The 21,734-nt window shown below is 38.9% G+C and overlaps 1 protein-coding gene across 7 annotated transcripts in view; it reads right to left on the bottom strand.

Annotated features, from left to right (window-relative positions):
• Window positions 1-21,734, bottom strand: part of CAST (calpastatin) — an 84,086-nt gene that overhangs the window by 11,428 nt on the left and 50,924 nt on the right. For all 7 annotated transcript variants that reach the window (XR_014025497.1, XM_081320539.1, XM_081320540.1 and 4 more), the window contains 18 exons: window positions 20,957-21,064; window positions 20,818-20,880; window positions 19,051-19,149; window positions 16,379-16,459; window positions 16,238-16,291; window positions 14,521-14,619; window positions 14,189-14,281; window positions 12,468-12,569; window positions 11,672-11,755; window positions 9,852-9,899; window positions 8,819-8,923; window positions 7,878-7,979; window positions 7,038-7,139; window positions 4,080-4,181; window positions 3,385-3,468; window positions 1,542-1,589; window positions 1,261-1,344; window positions 239-346 (listed from right to left, as the gene is read on the bottom strand). Coding sequence is in view for 6 of the 7 variants with exons in the window: in XM_081320539.1 (XP_081176665.1) it covers window positions 239-346; window positions 1,261-1,344; window positions 1,542-1,589; window positions 3,385-3,468; window positions 4,080-4,181; window positions 7,038-7,139; window positions 7,878-7,979; window positions 8,819-8,923; window positions 9,852-9,899; window positions 11,672-11,755; window positions 12,468-12,569; window positions 14,189-14,281; window positions 14,521-14,619; window positions 16,238-16,291; window positions 16,379-16,459; window positions 19,051-19,149; window positions 20,818-20,880; window positions 20,957-21,064 (1,566 nt within the window). In the remaining variant the exon portion in view is untranslated. The remainder of the gene's footprint in view (window positions 1-238; window positions 347-1,260; window positions 1,345-1,541; window positions 1,590-3,384; window positions 3,469-4,079; window positions 4,182-7,037; window positions 7,140-7,877; window positions 7,980-8,818; window positions 8,924-9,851; window positions 9,900-11,671; window positions 11,756-12,467; window positions 12,570-14,188; window positions 14,282-14,520; window positions 14,620-16,237; window positions 16,292-16,378; window positions 16,460-19,050; window positions 19,150-20,817; window positions 20,881-20,956; window positions 21,065-21,734) is intronic.

The raw sequence follows: 21,734 nt of genomic DNA, 5'->3' as shown, positions 1-21,734 counted from the left end.
TTCAAGAACCTGGATTTAAACATCATCAACATTCCTAAAACATCAAATGGGCTAATAAAACTGAATTGGAATGTCACTGTAACTGGATATCGATAGGTTAGCTGACTCAGGAATTCTGGGAGTTGAAGTCCATGAGTCATAAAAGAGCCGAGGTTGCCTACCCTTGGGTTAGTGAAAGTTGCTAATATTTGAAATTTTGGCCACGAGTACAGTTATCGAGAAGCATTGCTCTGCTTACTGGGAGGGCTGCTTGTTTTGGAACAGATGAATGCACGGCAGAAGTGGCAGCAGAAGAAATCACCTCTTCAGTAGGAACAGCTGGCTTGCTAGGAGGACCTGTAGATTTCTACAAGGAAAGGAAAGGATTCATCAATACATGTAAAAGGGAGGAAAAAAGAAGTTAACAAAGAGAGCTGTTTCTGACCTGTCCCTTAATGCTTCCTGAATGCTTTTCTAAAACTAAAGAATTTACAGAAAATGCAACAAATTTTTCCTCCAGTAATTACTGAGAGCTGAAATCCTAGCCAGCTAATAAAAGAGAAAACTCTGAATGCTGACTGCCTTCTGCAAAAAATCCTTTGGGTTAAAACGTTCTGGCTTATCCAGAAATATTCTGAAAATGTCCATTAAAAAATTAACTTGGGATGTAAAGTAAAGATAAAGGTTCCCCCGCACATACGTGCTAGTCGTTTCCGACTCTAGGGGCCGGTGCACATCTCCGTTTCAAAGTCGAAGAGCCAGCGTTTGTCCGAGGACATCTCCGTGGTCATGTGGCCGGCATGACTAGACGCCAAAGGCGCACGGAATGCTGTTACCTTCCCACCATAGTGATCCCTATTTTTCTACTTGCATTTTTACGTGCTTTCGAACTGCTAGGTTGGCAGAAGCTGGGACGAGTAACAGGCGCTCACTCTGTTACGCGGCACTTGGGATTCGACCCGCCAAACTGCCAACCTTCTGATCGACAAGCTCAGCGTCCTAACCCACTGAGCCACTGCGTCCCTAACTTGGGATGTACTAACTATGAAAAAAATGCAAAATGTGTGTCCAAATTTATTAGAAGGGATGTAAAAATGACCCTATAAATACAATGTTATTGTACAGATCTACTGAATGCAATGCAATATAAAGTATACAGTTCTACCACAGTTAATAGAATATTTTTTTAAAATCTAGAGGCAAAGTGTTTTCTCTCTTTCTTTCTCTCTCTCTCTCTCCATCCCTGTCCCTCTCCCTCCCTCCCCTCCCCCCAATCCTTACCACAGGTGTTTCTGTTGTTGATGCTGGTGCAGAACAAGAAAATCCTTCAGACAAAGCATCAAGAAGTTCACTTTCACTCAGGGGCTAGAAATCAGAATAAATCATTAAAAATGTTTTAATACATATCTAAATGTCCCCTTTTTTCCTTCATAAGGTAACTGAATTAATTCTTATCAAAGAATTAAGTAATTAAGTAAGTATCCAGTTGGAAGATATTAAGTCATAACAAAGGCTTTCAAACTAGAATATATTAAAGGTTTCTGACCAATCTGTACACACACCTGAGGCTTTTTTTCAGGTTTTGGCAAAAGTGGCTTCCCATCTTTATCCTGTGGAGGGGAAGAAAAAAAAGGAATCTAGCAATTAATACACGATGGCAATTACTTAATATTATACATAATTCTGTCACAAATTTAGGAGATCAGCTATCTCATAGAATCCAGTATACATGTTTCCAGAGAGACCACAGTAAGAAATGCCTGTGGCTGCTTTTATCAACTGCATCTTTTAATTAGCTTCTGCTCCTTCCTCAAATATGTTTGTGAAAAAGATGTTGCCTGTGCTGAAAGATGAGCTGGAATATTTAGCTACTGCAGGATATATCTTTCCACCAACTTAGAAATTTTGAGAGCTGTCAACATGCAATCAATTCATACTAATTCAGGATATTGATCTTGACTATATTGTACAAGGCGTTCATGGTTAAAGATCCACATGCAATTTAAAATGCTACTATCTAGAGATTCAGGTGAACAATACAGCTTCCAGCTCTCCCCAACTATACCATCATAATTCAACATAAAAAGCAGGAATAATTGCAGAAAGAAAATTCTTATCTGCATTTTGCTGGCCAGCTGTTACAGGTTCCAAGGGGGGGGGGGAATTTTCTGTCAATTAATTTTGCTTTTGGGACTTTAGGAATACTTTATTCAGTTTTAATGTTTATTAATTTATGATGACATAAAAAGAGTCCTGTAATCTTCATTTTTAAGTTAAAAAGACAAGCTAGCTCTTTCTATTTTCTCTCGCAACATAACAAATTTTCTGCTGTAGACCCAATTAGTACAATTATTTTCCTGTTTTGTCATAGCAGGCACCCAATACCTTCTAGACCCATAATTTTCATTAATATGTAATCTCCCCTTGCTGATGCCTAAAATAAGCAACTCCAGGGATGGAGGGGAAGAGAAGAGGTTGAAGGGCCATTAAACAAACACTGGCCCTATCCACTTCTGGGGTAAATCTCAAGGTGATGCGTTCCTCAATTTGTACATTCCTATATTACATCTGCAAGCCAATTTCTGAAGCCACCTCATTTGTGAGATAAAACTGGAAGCTTTTAAGAATTTAATCTGTGATTTTTGTCATACAAGGTGCATAGCAATGTCTCATAGCTGTGATATTTACAGTATTAAGTGTATAGTACAGAAATATTGCAAATAAGATCCTGAAAAGGCATCAGGCAGGGTTATTGGGGTGTTCAAAAAAAACCCTCAAGAGAGCTACCACAATCACTAAATTGAAGCCTCACAATATATACAAAAATTGGTAACATTAGTATAATATTGTCATGGCTACTATTTTCTCTCTTTTTTGACCCCCCTTTCTTGCAGATTTCCCCAATTTCAGAATTTAATTACTTAATTTCGTTGTGAGTTACACAATGACAAGATATTCTATTCTATTCTATTCTATTCTATTCTATTCTATTCTATTCTATTCTATTCTATTCTATTCTATTCTATTCTATTCTATCCTATCCTATCCTATCTATTCTATCATTTCAGGACACATATTTGGTCTGGTTATTAATGAACAGAATTAACAAATTAACCAAAATAGGGTTGGGACCTTGCCATCACAGACCTAGCAAATATATTACTATACGAGAAGAAAAACATGAGGAAAATGGTTCAGAGTAATTTGTATATTTAACTGAACTCTTTACATAACTATTAATATATGCTGCATATTGTATCTAAAGTTTGCAAATACATATATCTAAAATTCCTGATTTGCTATACTGAACTTTATACTACAATTCTGCAGAAAGTTTATTAAAACATAAAAACTACTTTTAACAAAAAAGTGAATGAAGCATACAAGAAAAATAAGCTTTATTACCTTTACTTCAGTTAATCTGTAATCAGGAGGGATTGTTTCCTCATTTTCCCCAAGTTTCTCATGCTTGTCTTTTTTTGTTTTTTCCTAGACAACAGAAATACAAGAAACAGAAAGTTCCAACAACAAGACAATCTCAGTATAGTTTATTAGGATTGTCCCATTGCTTTCTACTATCTTTATAAAACAAAACCTAAATCTATTGCTGACTATCACAGAAATTCTTCCAACCAACTCTCTACCACATGAACTATGGAAGAGCATGAGAAGAAGAATTCAATGAGTGGCCATTTTGAGATATATTCCTTAAATCCACTGCAACATCCATGCTCTTCCTCTCTCGTGCCACTTTCAAAATGCTATTTTAGAATATCTCTGATTGTGACTACAATGATGCATGGTAAGCTTTGAATTACTTAAGCATAGTTTGTTCAACACGTCATAAGAATGGTTGGCTTCACACAATGCATGAAGCCACAAACAAAGATAATTATGAGTATATAACGTTCAGTGTTGAAATCTGCCTGCTGTCATGGCACTGTTCCATCACTGGAGAAATAGTTTTAAAAATTGAGAATTAAATGCTAGCAATTAATTAAAAAACAGAAAAACTACACTTCATAGCAAACTATTTTGGTACATTCAGAAAGTAAGAGAGGCCCCCTCCATTATAATCAGCAAATTAGATATTTTATTACTTTCACTTTATCCACAGCAGGTTTTTTTTCTTCTGGAGCAGGATCTCTTTTTCCTAGGCTTCCAGATAAGGCATCTAGTGCTTCACTAGTTGCTTCTGTGCTCTATAAATAACATAAGTGAAATCAGTTAAGAGGTATTTTTAAAAAGTGTGATTGAAAAATGAGAAATATAACATTACTGATCTCAAATTTAATACGAAATAACAGTCAAGAAAACTTGTTACTGTTATGATAGTACAGTAATGTACAATTGGTTAGGCTAAGTAAAAAAAATAGTAGTAGGTATAGACAAAATTTATATGGAATTTTTATCTAGATTAATTAAAGATTTTACTTTGCCAAAAGCCTTAATTAAATTGGACTTAGTCATTCCCTGAATCAGGGAAAAAATTTCAATGTAATAATCCCAAATATTAAAAAGAGGAAGAAAATCAGATTATCTCAGCTCCCAAATCATTTATACCAGCATTCTCAACCTTCAAAACTTTAAAATGTGTGAATTGCTACTTCTGGGCGATCTATACTGAAAGTATATACGGATGTTTTATAAGGCTGCTAAGGATAGCAATAGACTTACCGTATATACTTGAGTATAAGCCGACTCGAGTATAAGCCGAGACCCCCAATTTCACCCCCAAAAACTGGGAAAAGTTGTTGACTCGAGTATAAGCCGATCCGCCGTTCTGCAAGCCTCCGCCGCCGGCGGAGGCTGGATCCGCGCTCTGCAAGCCTCCGCCGCCGGCGGAGGCTGGATCCACGCTCTGCAAGCCTCTGCCGCCAGCAGAGGCTCGATCCGCCATTTTGCAAGCCTGAATACACAGGAATACCCTGTGTGGCTGCGGCTCTCGGGGAAGCCCTGGCTGTCCGCTTCCTCGCTCCACGCTGCCATTCGGGGCCCACGCGTTCCCCGGGCAAATCGCGGCGCCCAGCAGGCGAGGAAACACGCCCGCTCCAGTCGCCCCCCCTTCCCTCAGGAGACGCGAAGCAAGTGACCGCCCGGAGCTTACCGAGGACTTGCGCGCGGCCGAGGCTTCGGTGCTTCCAGGATCGCGCGCACCTCTCCCAAGTAGCCGCCGTCCGGAGACCTGCCGAAGTTTGGGGAGGTGCGCGCGCACCTCCCCAAACCTCCCCAAACGTCGGCAGGTCTCCGTTCCTCCGCGCAGACCTGCCGACGTTTGGGGAGGTTTGGGCGCCTCCCCAAACCTCCCCAAACGTCGGCAGGTCTCCGTTCCTCCGCGCAGACCTGCTGACGTTTGGGGAGGTTTGGGCGCCTCCCCAAACCTCCCCAAACGTCGGCAGGTCTGCGCGGAGGAACGGAGACCTGGGGAGGTTTGGGGAGGCGCCCAAACCTCCCCAAACGTCGGCAGGTCTGCGCGGAGGAACGGAGACCTGGGGAGGTTTGGGGAGGTGCCCAAACCTCCCCAAACGTCGGCAGGAGGAACGGAGACCTGCCGACGTTTGGGGAGGTTTGGGGAGGCGCCCAAACCTCCCCAAACGTCGGCAGGTCTGCGCGGAGGAACGGAGACCTGGGGAGGTTTGGGGAGGCGCCCAAACCTCCCCAAACGTCGGCAGGTCTGCGCGGAGGAACGGAGACCTGGGGAGGTTTGGGGAGGCGCCCAAACCTCCCCAAACGTCGGCAGGAGGAACGGAGACCTGGGGAGGTTTGGGGAGGCGCCCAAACCTCCCCAAACGTCGGCAGGTCTGCGCGGAGGAACGGAGACCTGGGGAGGTTTGGGGAGGCGCCCAAACCTGCCCAAACGTCGGCAGGTCTGCGCGGAGGAACGGAGACCTGGGGAGGTTTGGGGAGGCGCCCAAACCTCCCCAAACGTCGGCAGGAGGAACGGAGACCTGCCGACGTTTGGGGAGGTTTGGGGAGGCGCCCAAACCTCCCCAAACGTCGGCAGGTCTGCGCGGAGGAACGGAGACCTGGGGAGGTTTGGGGAGGTGCCCAAACCTCCCCAAACGTCGGCAGGAGGAACGGAGACCTGCCGACGTTTGGGGAGGTTTGGGGAGGCGCCCAAACCTCCCCAAACGTCGGCAGGTCTGCGCGGAGGAACGGAGACCTGGGGAGGTTTGGGGAGGCGCCCAAACCTCCCCAAACGTCGGCAGGAGGAACGGAGACCTGCCGAGGTTTGGGGAAGCGCCCAAACCTCCCCAAATGTCGGCAGGTCTCCGTTCCTCCGCGCCCTGCCTGCCTGCTTCTTTCCGCTGCGGAAAGAAGCAGGCAGGCAGGGCGCGGAGGAACGGAGACCTGCCGTTTGGGGAGGTTTGGGGAGGTGCGCGCGCACCTCCCCAAACCTCCCCAAACTTCGGCAGGTCTCGGACGGCGGTGGCTTGGGAGAGGTGCGCGCGATCCCGGAAGCACCAAAGCCTCGGCCGCGCACAAGTCCTCGGTAAGTTTTTTTTGTTGACTGGAGTATAAGCCGAAGTGGAATTTTTCAGCCCAAAAAGTGGGCTGAAAAATTCGGCTTATACTCAAGTATATACGGTATATACCGCTACATAGTGCTTTACAGCAGCAGTCCCCAACTTTTCTGGCTGTATAGATTGGCGGCAATGGTGATAGCAGTGACAAGGAGGGGAGAAGGAATGGTTTTGCACACACGTGCCTCTTGCACAAATGCAGCTTCGCATACTCACATGCCATTTGGCATCAGGCCATGGACCTGGGTTTGGGAACCGCTATTATATAGCACTCTCTGAGCAGTTTACATTGTCAGTATATTCCCACAATATATGGGTGCTCATTTTACCGACCTCGTAAGAATGGAAGGCTAAATCAACCTTGAGTAGGTCAGGATCAAATTCTTGGCAGTGGGCAGAGTCAGCCTGCAATACTACATTTTAACCACTGGGCCACTACAGCTTTGCCATAAAATCAATTATTGGATTTGATCAAGTGCATCTTGGGAAGTTTTGTATTAATTTTATATTATTTTCTATAACTTGGTTACTCACTGGAGAAGTGACTATAGGAGCTGAAGATTTTACAGAAGACACAGCTGAAGCTGAGATAGCTTCTTCTCCAGATGTGTTCTGGGGCTTAGTTGACTCAGGTTTCTAAAGCAAAAAGACAAGAACAGATATCAATTAGAGCAGGGGTGTCAAACTCAATTTCAGTGAGGGCCGCATCAGCATTGCGGTTGCCCTCAGGGGGCCGGGTGGGTGTGGCCTACTGGGTGGGCGTGGCTAGAGTGCGTATGGCCTACTGGGTGGGCATGGCCAGCTCTACATCCTTGGCATCAAGGGTGCCTATGGGGGCCTGGGCAGGAGTGGGACAGATCTGAGGGTCTCTGGCAGAAGGAGGGTCTCTGGGCCAGGGCCAAGGCAGTGGGAGCCGTTCCCTCACTCTTTCCAGGATGGCTTCGCGGGCCGCATGAAACCACTTCGCGGGCCGGATCTGGCCCCCGGGCCTTGTGTTTGACATGTCTGAATTAGAGGATTTGCCTTTGCACAACATAGTTCAGGAGGCTTTTTGTGTTTGACAGACAGATATGACCACATTCCTGTCAATCTTAGCACAATTAAAATATTTGATTTAGAAAACATTTGAACATTTCATCTTTACATTATATTCAAGGAATAAATCCACTTCTGTCACATGATATTAGAATCAAATGAATCTTTTTGTTCAGTTTGGATCTCTTTTTAGATGATATATACATACCCACACATACAATATCTTCTCTCTCTCTCTCTCTCTCTCACACACACACACACACACACACACACACACACAAGCAGTTACTGCCCTCTCAAATGTGATCTCATTTCTGTGGTCTCTAAGAAGATACTCACTGTTGAAACTCCTGGTGAAGCCAAAGGTTGCACAGGAAGAGCTACAGGAGATGCAGCTACTTTTACTTTGGGAACTTGGGGGGGCTCCTCTACCACAGGTGTCTTGGGGAAAAAATGATGAAAGAATTTTAATCATTAAAAGATATGACTGTCTGAGCACCATTAAAAGGAGTTGTGCCTAAATCTCTATTTCCCAGCATGTGACTTGTCTTTACATACATCCTTCTGTGTGGATGGCCTGCTCAGTACTCTGCTCAAATAAAATCCCAAAGTAATAGCTGCAGTCTGCTTTGTAGGGATTTCCCCTTATTCTCTTCCACATGTGAAATACCTAAACCTTAACAAATGGTGAGTTATATAAGAGCAGAGCATGAGAGGAGGTTATGCTATGGATGGATTTACACATTTTTCATCTGCTTCCATTCAATGCAGTCTTTCTCGATCTGAAATTGTACTGATGCATTGAGAAATACTACTCTCAGATTTCTCAAAACAGCTTCCTGGTTGAGGAGTTTGTTTGATTTATATTGCTGCTCATCTCAACACAATACACTTACAATAAAACAAATAAAATGCATAAGACAGACAATATTTAAAAACAAATAAAAATAATAAAATGTAACAGCCAGGCATAATCTAATCAACCACCAAGAGACAGTTTTTAATCCATGAACAGGCACATAATCAAGTTTTTAGGCCTTACAAAAGGTCAGCAGGGACAGGCCAATCAAATCTCGGGGGGAGGGGGGCAGGTGGGGGGGAGGAATGATGTTCCAAAGGATGATGCTCCCAAAAGCTCTCCTTCTGGGCTCCACTAGCCAACACTTATTAGCTGACAATACCCGGTGCGTGTCCTTCTCACCATATTGGGGTAGAATCAGTAGAAACAGTAATCTAATTCATTACAGGATTTTGGATTTTACTGGGAAAAAGAAACATACCTTAGATGTATCAACAAGTTCAGTTGGTTTTGAATTTTCTGTGGAAGAAGCAGGACAGACAAAGTCTTTTGAAAATTCATCAATGAGTTCAGTCTCATTAATTGGCTGTAAAAAAGAGAAAAAATAGATAGAGTAAACAAAACAAAAAAACAGACAAAAACGACAGCCACAATAGCAATAGCATTTATATATCTCTTCATAGTGCTTTACAGCACTCCCTAAGTCAGGGGTGTCAAACTGCCAGCCCGCGGACCAGATGAGTCATGTGGAAGCCATGCCCACCCCCACTACACATTGGCAACAAATTATATCACTTGCACTGTAAGAGAGAAACTAATATAAGAAATGCAGGAGGAAGACATTATCTTTTGAGTTCTTAAAGTAAAAAGGTGGACCACAACTGTGGGATAATAAATGCTTATAAAATCATGTAAGAAAAAATTCAGTAGAAGATTCTCATCCCTCCATGGTATTAGAATCTAGACTTATCTGTTGAAGTAAGATACAAGGAGATTCTTGAATGCTAAAAGGAGGTAATTTCTTCAACTACATGTGATTAAATCATTGCCATCAAATGTGATAATGGCAACCAATGTATGAAGACAAATTGATATAAGAATAAGGCTATTCATTTAGATTTCTTGTTATATTGGTATCAGAAAAAAAAAGTTCACACCCAAAGCATTAGTTGCTGGGTATCAACAATGAAAGCACGCTTTTGATTTCCTGTCTTCTTTCTGACTTTCCCTGCAAATACAGAACTGGAATCTGTGACTTACAGCTCTGGACCAAACAGTCCTTTGTTTTGATATTGTATTTGCTATTGCAAAAATAGAAAGGAAAAGAATAATAAAAAGAAAAGAAAAATCTTTATTAAGAACTTCTCTTTGTAATACACTAGACTTTCCTCCAAAGAGAATGTTGAATGTATTCACAATATATTTTGAAAAAAGAACTGATAAAATTTTCACTCAACTGGTTCTTTTTCAATAGAAGTAATAGAAAATAAATATTTTAAAAATTGTTAAATAACCTTTGGTTTCTCTTCGGGTGTTGGCAACAGCGGCTTCCCATCTTTGTCCTAATATTTTAAAAGAAACTAGTGATAAAAATGCAATTCATATTCAAGCAATATAAAAATAGTAAAGATACAAAAGAAGTCCAAACTGGAATAGAAATATTTTCCCCAAAGTTTAATAATTCTATATAATAACAATAATTAAGACACCAAGTTGATTATTGAGGTGGATCAATCTACGGCAGATGTAGAAGCCTATGGTCATCACATTTTTATGAACTTCATTTTCCACCATTCCTCACCTTTGGCCATGCTGTCCAGTTGTCAAATTCCATATACTAGGTATGTAATTCAACAGAATGTTATACTCTGAAAATTTTAGGTTTTCTTGCATATCCAATTTATATAGTCTAGTTTTCTCCCAAACTTAGTAAGCACAGCACACTGTAAAAAATCATCCTTAATATAGGCCTTATAGGCCATCCTTGACTTATGTCTACATTTGAGACTGGAACCTCCATATAGTTTCTAAGTGAGTCATGCCCAATTTTACAACTTCTTTTGCCACAGATGATAAGGAAACTGCTGTCGTCATTAAGTGAATCTTGCTTCCCTTATTGACTTTGCTTGTCAGAAGTCCCCTAAGAAGGTCATAAAGTGGCAACCATTGTAAATACATGCTGGATACCAAGTACCTGGTTTCTGGTCACATGACTACACATGATGCACTGGTCATAAGTGCAAGGACTGGTTGTAAATCACTTTTTCAGTGCCATCATAACTTCAAACAATCATTAAATGAATGGTCGAAAGTCAAGGACAACCTGTAAATTCTGTCCTTGACAATCCTTTTCTACACAGACTTAATGGAGTTCAATAAGCTCTAAATATTATTTTCGTTGTATAAAACATTAAACCAGCTGATCTAATTTCTCAGGTGTCTCAGATGTTGGAAATACTGCTGTCTAAACAATGTTATTAACAAATATTGTACCAGCAAATATTGCCACTGAGTTGTATCTGATAGATATTTGTTCTTAGCAGAATGCATATTAAAAACACATCCTCATTATCTATCACTTGGTCCAAAATCAGTATCACCACTTTCAACCAATTTTTCCATATCACTGCCTTTTCCCCCATTAATGTTGGATTTCCCCATAAATACAATTTAGCAGGGGAAAAAGCATAGGATCTTTACATTTAGTCATTATATAACATTGCTTCCTAACTGATATAGTTGTTTCTAGAGATACTAGTTCTATTATATTTAGATCTTAATACTATCCATTTGGCCAACAGTGCTGTATTTGTATATCCCTAAGAAAAACAACACCAATTGTTGGCTTCCAGTATTTAACATTTGACAATTGGTAAGCTTGATGATATAGCTCCAGGTTTTGAAGACCAGCCATCAACAGGCACATAGAGACAAACAACTTCTACATACTGTTCAAAAGAGACAATCAAAAAGCTAAAAGACCATATCACCCCCTTGCTATCAATCACTACCCAGATTCTGCATGGAATCATTATAGTGTGCCCTTTTCATCAGACGGTTGCAAAGGGATCAAATAAGCATTTCCCTATTCTTGCCTTTTATGGCACATCAAAGCAGTGAAAGATGAAAGTGCACCCAGGTCAAGATTCCCAGTGCTCAAACTGCAATTATCCCTCTTAACCTGGAAATGATACGGCAAAATTTAGGAACAAGTGGCTTTAAAGTAAAACTACAACATCAACTAAATAACTGAATAATTTAATATTCCAATGCAATTGCTAAACTAATAAAATAATGTATTGCATGTTACTGAAGGCTGGAGATTATTAGTTACCAAGGTTGGTTTTAATCTGTATTCAGGAGGAATTGTATCATCATGTTCACCAGGTTTCTTTTCTTTCCTTTCTGTGGCTTTTGGCTAAAGGAGGGGAGAAAAAACAATTTATCAGTATAAAAGATGATTCTTCGGAAATCTAAATACATACTCCGAAATCAGTGGGATTTAAAACTGCCTAAATTTAAATTGATTGAATCGATTTAATACTTATTGGTGTATATTATTCATAATTCATTGATCGAATTATATACACCTAAGTATTTCATGACTATTGAACATATATTATGTAATTAAATAGTACTTTATTCCCCCACAGTTGCAACCTAATCTTAATTTTTATTCACAAATACCTCTTAATGTATTTAATTGGGCTTACTCTAAATTTAGGAGTACAAATGCAAAAAAACCCCGTCTATTTTATTGCACAAATCTTCCTAGTCATTCTTAAGCTTTCCAACTCTTTTACCAACAAGCAAAAATTGTTCTGTTTGATTATTTGTACATTAGTTGATTAGATTTTTTTTTAAAAAGTATTGCCTTTGTTATTTTATAAATAACTCAAGGCAGTGATACCTAATATTTCTTCTTTCTCCCATTTTCCCCACAGCAAGAACCCTGTGAGGTAGGCAATGCTGAGAGTGAGTGCCTGGCTGAACATCACCCAGTTGGTTTTCATGTCTGAGGTAGGACCAGAATTCTCAATCTCCTGGTTACTACCCAGGTGTCTTGATCACTAGATCAAAGTGGCTCTATTTTGGGCTAGTTTCTCAAAATGTTTGCAGCACAGATTTACCTCTTCAACTTCAATGAAGGAACTGGTATCTTCTTCAGGTTCAGGTTCTGGCATACCAAGTGTATCCACAAGTGCATCCAGGGCACTATCACTAATTGTCACCTAAATTGTAAAGCCAAAATGCAAATAATAATACAGGCGATTCCTTATATCTGCACATTATTGGACATAATGCTGTATTGACAATTCAGATTTTTCAGCAATTGTTTTATAGTATAATCTAGACCTGATAGCTAAAACATTTGAATGCAGGATGGCAAATTATGCACTTTTCCATTACAGGACAATTGCCTTGGGCTGGCTTGCACAGTCTCTTTTTTTGTAGTTAATATTGAATTTCAAGTAATCTATAATAATACAGGCTCATCAGCCATAATAATAATAAATCCACCATGAATCTTGAAACTTAGCTGAAGACTTAGTTGTAGTATAACAATTGTGAGCTCAGGAAAGTAGAGTGATTTATACAAGAAACGATTATGAGAAATCTCAGGAAAATTAATCCTTGTTTATTTCAATAAAAAAGGGGGGAAATCCATGAATTGAGTAATTATTGCCACATTCTAGGTCAGTAATGGCGAACCTTTTAGAGACCGAGTGCCCAAACTGCAACCCAAAACCCACTTATTTATCGCAAAGTGCCAGTGCTGCATCAGCATTGTGGTGCCCTCAGGTGGGGGTAGGGAAGCATGGCCCACTGGGTGGGCATGGCTGCAGTGGTCATGGCAGACTGGGTGAGTGTGGCCGGGGCCAGCCCCTTGCCGTCTCCGGGGCATCCCCGAGGGGCCAACGCCGCTTGCTTGCTTGCTCACTTCCTGCCCTGTTGCTTCCAAAAGCCATGTGCTCACTACTCTGGCGAACTCTGCTGGGGCAACGGCGCGTGTGCCCACAGAGAGGGCTCTGAGTGCCACCTCTGGCACACGTGCCATAGGTTCGCCACCACTGTTCTAGGTAAAGTGACAAACATGTTCTCTCCAGCTATACTTATTATTATTCAACATTAGATAGTAGATTAATGGGATCCTAATGTGCTTTTATAATTGCTTGTGATCCTGTGCCTCAATAAACATTCAGGATAATTATAGTGCAACATTTAACACAGGTAGAAAGGAAAAAATAAAAGTCATGCCCAATAAAAGCCACAGTGGAAAAAAACTGATCATTTTGGCAGAGAATGAAATCACGTTCTGATTTCACATCTGAAATTTAAGCGTACGTGTGTTTGAGATCTTGCGGCAACTAAAGGATATAGTGTGCATTATCTGTATTTTCAAATAAAATCTCAACCTCCTTTAACTATCAGCTACAGATTAGGGCTATATACCTCAAACTGTTCAAAGGCTCATAATGTGCTGTAGACTACTGAAATTTTCTCACCTAAAGCCACAGTCACCCTTCTGTTGGATGGACCCCACTAAGATGAAACACAATAAAGTCCTCATTTTAAAAGCATTTTGAAAAATGCTGAATGAAAAAAGCTGCAAAATGAAAATATTTTCTTCAGTTGGAAAGACTCATTCAATGACTGAAGTTTAAATTCAGTTCTATTGATATATTTCAGTACAAATTCTCATGATATAGTTTAAACATGTACAATAAGGACTGGAAAAGATTTTGTTACCTAACCTTTGTAGCAGCCTTCCAAAATCCTTGGTCATAATAATTTTGTGCATCTATTTTTAAGTATCAGAGCATTTAATATAGAACAGTAACATATCTACCTCTTCCAATTTCGGTTTTTTCTGTTTGGGAGGAGCTGAACTGCTGACTGATGTTGTAGTATGGGCTTGTAAAAGGTCATCTTTTGTTGCAGGCTTACAGCACAAAAATATAAATATATAATAAATAAATATAAACACAAAATGTATTGGCATAAATTATAAAAGCAAAGCATTAAATTAATATTAATGTATTAATTAGTGTATTGTAATGTATTGAAAGAAATATATTAATTTAAATGTACTGCTATTGCTAAAGCAATATATTAAAACTACCTTTGTAAATGGATATTTCATGCTTGGCAATATTCCTTTAAAAGACAGTAAACCAGTACCTCTTTTGGCCTGACTTCCTTTTCTCCAGCAGATGGTATAGTAGTGCAAGTGAAATCAGATGCCAGAGCATCTGCAAGATCATCGTCTGTCATTGTTGGCTAAATGAAAACATAAACTGGGTTAGATTTATACAAGTTACCCAACAGCTCTTTACAGGTTATGGGCACCATATTTTTAATGCAAATACTACATAGCTAAATTAGCCAATTTCTAATCTAGAAACACCCGTCATTCTCTATTAATAGAAGCACTAACATCAAAAGGGAAGACAAAAAGGGGAAAAAAGATGATTTGCAATCAAGTTTTACAACAGCTTGCTTTTCTAGCAGTTCTTTGCTGTTCAGTGGTTACATTCACACATAATATCGAGAGTGTTTTATTTAATGGCATGATTCAAATCAAATACAGATAGTCCTTGCCTTAAGATCATTTGTTTAATGACAATAATGATGATGATGATGACGATGATAATGATGATGGAAAGGACCTTGGAGGTCATCTATTCTAGTCCAATCCCCTGCTCAGGCAGGAAACCCTACACTGACAAATGGCTGTCCAGTCTCTTCTTAAAAACTTCCTGTGTTGGAGCATTCACAGTTTCTGGAGACAGGTTGTTCCACTGATTAACTGTTCTAACTGTCAGGAAATTTCTCCTTAATTCTAGGTTGTTTCTCTCTTTGGTTAGTTTCCATCCATTGCTTCTTATCTTGCCTTCAGGCCCTTTGAAGAATAGCTTGACTCCCTCTTCTTTGTGACAGCCCTTGAGATATTGGAACACTGCTATCATGTCACCCCTCATCCTTCTCTTCATTAAACTAGACATATCCAATTCCAGCAACCATTCCTTGTATGTTTTAGCTTCCAGTCCCCTAATCATCTTTGTTGCTTTTCTCTGTGCTCTTTCTAGAGTCTCAACATCTTTTTTACATCGTGGTGACCAAAACTGAATGCAGTATTCCAAGTGTGGCCTTACCAAGGCATTGTAGAGTGGTATTAACACTTCATGTGACCTTGATTGCCTTGACTGATTTTTTTTTCTGGAATTAGTCACCAACATGCCTTAACTTAGCAAAAGATTTTGAAATATAATTACAGAATTAAAAGGAATTCTTAATTTTATTTAACGACTATGCCCCATATACTTTATATTAGAAATGAAAAAGGCACACCTTAGTCTGAATCCACAATTCTTGTCCATAACAAAAATCACTGTATTTATACCACACAAAGTACAAAACCTTTTCTATATAACATTCTGTATCAAATTCTAGAGATTATTCAATGAATTCAACAAACATAATACTATCCACTTTTATGTGTCAAACAAATCATTTAAACCTGCACATTTCTAGTAGTTTGAGTTAGTCACTTGTATAAGAACATGACTACTTATATATAGTAAATTGGTTGCATCCCAACTAATAAGTTTTCTCTGTGATTAAATATTACATTCAATTTTCAGGTGTTTTGGAGTAGCTGACTGCAACATCCTAAAACAGAAGCATCTTTTCTCAGAATCACCCAAAATTTTTAAGGTGTTGCAAATACTGTGTGCTCCAGATCACCAATTAGAGATTAAATACTGCATGGTCCTATTATATGTGTCTAAACCTATTTATTTGTTTTGTGTCTTAAAAAAAGCATGGATAACTTTATATGTAAAGAACAGTAATAGTTTCCTCTGTTCACATTTTGTACTGAACAAATTAACCATACCTGTGATTCTCCCACTGCAACTGATGGAGAAGTTATTTTATCATCACCTTTACTCTGAAAAAGAAAAGTGTTTTTGTGATGATATTTTAAGCAATATGCCTTATAGGAAATGGCTGAAACATAACACTGAGTAGTCTATACCTCCAATAATTTCCTGTATTCTGGAGGAATTGTGCTCTCCCATTTGCCCAACTCTTCTATATTTAAGGACGATATTGGGTCCTACATCAAAGGAAAAGTTACATTTTATTCTTGAGCTCAACAATTAATTCATAGTTACATAAAAGATATTTCCATAAGATTCCAATTTATTAAGAAAAAAATAATTTTAATTTCATTTTAACACTAGTTATCTACGGAAAGCAGTTATCCCTAATATTTGGTAAAAATCTATGCTTATGGAAGGAAAAATAATAATAAAAATAATAATGAATTAAAAATCAATACAAGCTGATGTCTACATCTGCAAATGTCTTTTCTGTTCTCTTATTCTATCACTATTGTATAGAACACATCTGTTTACCTCAATTACCTAATAATTGAGAACAGCAGTTCATTTTAATAAGACAAATTAGATAATATTTTACCTAATACTTAAAACATGCTGGGTTTTAAAATAACATACCATCTGGTAGGAGGTGATAATTATCAGGAACATTTTCTTGAACAATCAGATCTCCCTTCACTAACCAGTGAGAGATTTATATCATGTAACTGTCTCTAAATTTCAGAGGGCACTAACTCTAGCCTGTTATAACACTCTCCCTGTAGCAGTTCTGGTGAGCCGATTTTTAAAAAGTCCCATATGAATTGAGATTGTGCCCTGTGGACAAGGGGCCATTGAAACCACAGCTCACGCCCTATTATATTGCACCCTATATAAGGACCCACAGACTCATTTTATAACTCCTTGCCTTACAAGGAAAATCTGATCTCTTTTATGAACAGCTTTTACTATCAAATCAGTAGGATACAGTTTATCTTTACCTAAATTCTGCTATATTGTCTGTAAAATTAGGCAGATTCTGGTGACCCATTCATGATCCCATCATTAATTGTAATACCCTATTATGTCTTGCTCTGTTTTGTTTTCATGTTTTAATTTTTATTCCATGGTCATAGTAAAAGATTGAATTCGATTGACAATATGGGAAAAGGTGTTTTTTTTTCCTTTTTGACTTTTTTTTACCTTTTTACCGCATGTTTCTATGATAATAGAAAAATATACGAAAGCACAACATTCAGCACAGCAGACTGATAATTATTCAAAAATATAAGAGAGTAGAAATGGAGGTAGTAATATCTTGATTTTAAAAAATGAAGGGCTAAAAGATTTTTTTTTAAAAAAATGGAATATTATTTGGATACATGTATCATTTTATTTCCATCCTCAAATATAACCGGAAACTCAGCCCTCTAATCATATTAAACTACTTTTGTATGGCAAGAGGACATGGTTCTTTTCTTTTATATGAGCTCATCGTATCCTCACCATTCAAAACAAAGGATGAAATAAACTGCTGAATCATATCCGAAACCCTGCATAGCTTTGGATTATAAATGTTGCTTATAAGCACGCTGGTTTCCAAAAAAAATCAAAAGAACTTGTTATCAAGATATAGAGGTTCATTGAACAGTTAGATTTAATATTGCCTCATGGTTCTGTTGGTTCAATTCTGGGTGATAATTATCAGGATAATTTAATGATTAGGATTAATAATTGGAAATGGAAATAAACTCACTATAGTGTTGTTGTTTTTTTAAAAAAATTCCCTTACTTAGAGGTCAGAAAATGATTATTATTCTTCCATACTTGAGATGACATTATTAGCTTCTTTTTATCTGACTATGTGAATAATAAAAATCATTAACCTACCCAGTTATATATCAATGATGGTTAGATTAATTCATAGTACAGAGTTTGTAAATACCCAAACCTTCTTTCTCCTGCATTTTGATTACAGAGGGAGAAAAGTTCCCTAAGCATAGACATATTTCCAAACATTATTGTCTGAAATAGTTCTCTCTCTTTTGCTGTTCTATAACTTTATTCTACTCAGAAAAAGCAAAAAGACTAGACTGTCATTCAACCTCCCTGTTCTCTAATATGTAAATTTTAAAGAGCATATAATTCATTCACAACATTGTAATGCTACTTCTAATGGTCTGTAGACCAGATTACCATTCAATGACATAAAATGAAAGCATATTTAAGAAAGGAAAAAGATTGCGGATGCTAGCTGTTTTTAATTTTTTAGAGCAAGTTGCATGAGAAAGTTCTACCTTCTGAAAATTCTTTTCAGTCACTTCACCTAGACCAGGGGTAGGCAACCTCGGCTCTTTTATGACTCATGGACTTCAACTCCCAGAATTCCTGAGCCAGCCAAGCTGGCTCAGGAATTCTGGGAGTTGAAGTCCATGAGTCATAAAAGAGCCGAGGTTGCCTACTCCTGACCTAGACCTATTCCCATGGAAGCAAGCTGTCCTAAATTCATTTGGACTTAACAACTGAATTGAAACACAATGATCACCATATACTGGTAAGCAACACAAAATAAAAAAATGAAAGGGTAATCCCTCCCGTAATAGAGATAGGAAAGAAAACACCCCAGTTAAACTAATCCAGGCTTCAATGTGAGTTAAAAACGTGAAAAATGCATAATAGAGAGGCATACACTGATGTTCAAGGATGTCACATGGGAAAACAAAACTTGGATAAACTTATCATTATTTTACTTACATGCAAATTTATAAAATGTAATTATAAAAATGCAGGTTTCATGCATAAGGTTTTTATAGAAGAAATCCCATACCGAAACTTCTGGTCCAAGATATATTGGAGCAGGTGGTTCATTTTCTTCAGGACTTCCAAGTGTATCTATTAAATCATCTAAGGCAGTATCTAAATCAGACTGGGGAGACATTTTTGTTAATAATATCTAGCACTGACATGGAGGTAGGTGACTACTGTAATGTTCTATGTTAAGATGTTATTTAGTAAATACAGCTTAAAGTTATTATAATCAAATATATAAAACCAATGCAGTAAAATCTAACAACATATTATCTAAATTCTAAAAGGTTTCAGTGAAATATTAGTATCTAAAGCAGGGGTGTCAAACTCAATTTCATTGAGGGCCGCATCAGCATTGCGGTTGCCCTCAGGGGGCCGGGTGGGTATGGCCAGGGTGGGCGTGGCCTACTGGGTGGGCGTGGCTAGAGTGCGTATGGCCTACTGGGTGGGCGTGGCCAGCTCTACATCATTTGCATCAAGGGTGCCTATGGGGGCCCGGGCAGGAGTGGGACAGATCTGAGGGTCTCTGGCAGAAGGAGGGTCTCTGGGCCAGGGCCAAGGCAGTGGGGGCTGTTCCCTCACTGTTTCCAGGATGGCGTTGCGGGCCACATGAAACCACTTCGCGGGCCGGATCCGGCCCCCGGGCCTTGTGTTTGACATGTCTGATCTAAAGTTATAGTTATGTAACCCAGGAGATATTTTAACACTGGAGAAATAATCTGGGCAATATGATAGAGACTTGCAAATAAAAGAAATAAATAACTTAGCTGCTAGAAATCCAGATATCTAGGTATTGAAATTAGCAGAATGTAGGAAATAGGACTTGAAAATGCAGGTAAATGCTGGGATAACTTGGAAAATAAAACAGTTGGATCACAGGATCAAATAAGGAGCTCTTTAGTATACAAAAAAGGAAAACTTTAGGAAAATTGGAATGAAGGAGGAGGAAGATCGCCCTGAAGAGGTAAGAGGAAGAAACAAATGTTGAATTTGAAAATATATAAAAGGTGTGGTGTTATGAGTACAGGAAGAAAGATGTCTAGAAAGATAATACAGGCATAGGGAGTCTGCTTGATATAACAGTAAGCTTGACTCAGAGAAGCCACACCTAGAAGAAATGACTAGAAAAAAGAAAAGGAAGTGGATAGTTTAGTAAAGAACGTGAAGCGTAAAAAGGACTCAGGGAGAGATTTATAGACAAACAGAAAAATTACTCAAATGCAAGCAAGCAAAACGGCAGAGATTTAAAGTGAGAGAAAGATTATTCATGCGTCAAGCAGCTTAAAAAACAAAAGGATGGACAAAACCTTCCAATCAGGGCAGTAAGAGATTATATGTGCCACATAGACACTTGATTATTCAAGTGTGCATGTGGCACATATACAAGTGCACATTTGTATCATCATTATCATTGCCATCACCATCATCATCATCCATCATCATTATCATCATCATCATTTTAGCCATTGTCTATCCACTGATGGATGAAGGACTCTTCCGCATGTTTCCAACCTATACTTAGTCCTGAGTTTTCCTTTGCCAATTGGGCCCGCAATGCTTGCTGAACATTTGTATATGTAGTACAACATAGCTCTACATTTTATTTTCCCAGGAGTCAGGAGCCACCATAGTAATGATGGGGAAATTACAGTTTGAAATAAAGCTGATTGTGCATATTTAAAAGAATATCAATGAATATCCATGCTGGCTAGCTACTTTTAAAATGGTTCTTTAAAAAGATAATAATACAGCAGTAGAATACATAGCTAGTAAACCCTTTATTTACCTTTTCTGCTGGTTTACTGCCTGCAGTAACTGGAACAGGAGATGCCAGTTTATGTTCTTTAGTCTGAAAACAAGAATGTATTTCTCAGAGCTAGTACATAATTACACATACACATACCACTAACCACCACTAAACTCACCTCTGCAGATGCAGCAGTCAAGCCAGCAGCTGTGACTGCTCCAGCTGTGCCAACAGCTACCTTGCCAACAGCTACCTTGGAAGCCAATGGTTTCTTGTCGGTGTTAGCCTAAGGTAGAAAAAGGTAAGATCAGCCCATGCAAAGTACACTCATATTTAGAGCAGCCCAAATTCTAAGCAAAAATTGTCATTCAAGTATGATTTTACACTGGTCTTAAATAAAAAGCGTAATATGAAATCATTTACTACAAGCATAATTCAGAATTACTGTAAAAATGTAGCTTACATATAAAGGTAGTCCTTGACTTACGACAGTTCATTTAGTGATCATTCAAAGTTACAACGGCATTGAATAAAGTGACGTAAGATCATGTTTCACATTTACACCCATTGCAGCGTCCCAAAGGTCATGTGATCAAAATTCCGACACTTGCCAACAGGTTCATGTTTATGACAATTGCAGTGTCCTGGGGTCATGTGATCACCTTTTGCAACTTTCTGACAAGCAAAGTCAATGGGGAAGCTGTGTCACTAACTTAACAACTGCAGTGATTCACTTATAAATTGGGGCAAGAAAGGTCATGAAATGCGGCAAAATTCACTTAACAAATGTTTCGCTTAACAACAGAAATTTTGGGCTTAATTGTGCTTGTAAGTCAAGGACTATTTGTATTTTCATTTCTGATTAATAATTCATTGTTTATGAGATGCAGTAACACTAGAACACTGTCAAATAAAAGGATCAACGGTGTAATTCTAGCCATGCAAATAAAAATTTG

Source organism: Vipera berus, assembly GCF_964194415.1.
Source record: "Vipera berus genome assembly, chromosome: 2".
NCBI classification, from domain to species: domain Eukaryota; kingdom Metazoa; phylum Chordata; class Lepidosauria; order Squamata; family Viperidae; genus Vipera; species Vipera berus.
The sequence above is the reverse complement of the archived record's forward strand: the minus strand, read 5'-3'. Positions and strand labels throughout refer to the sequence as shown.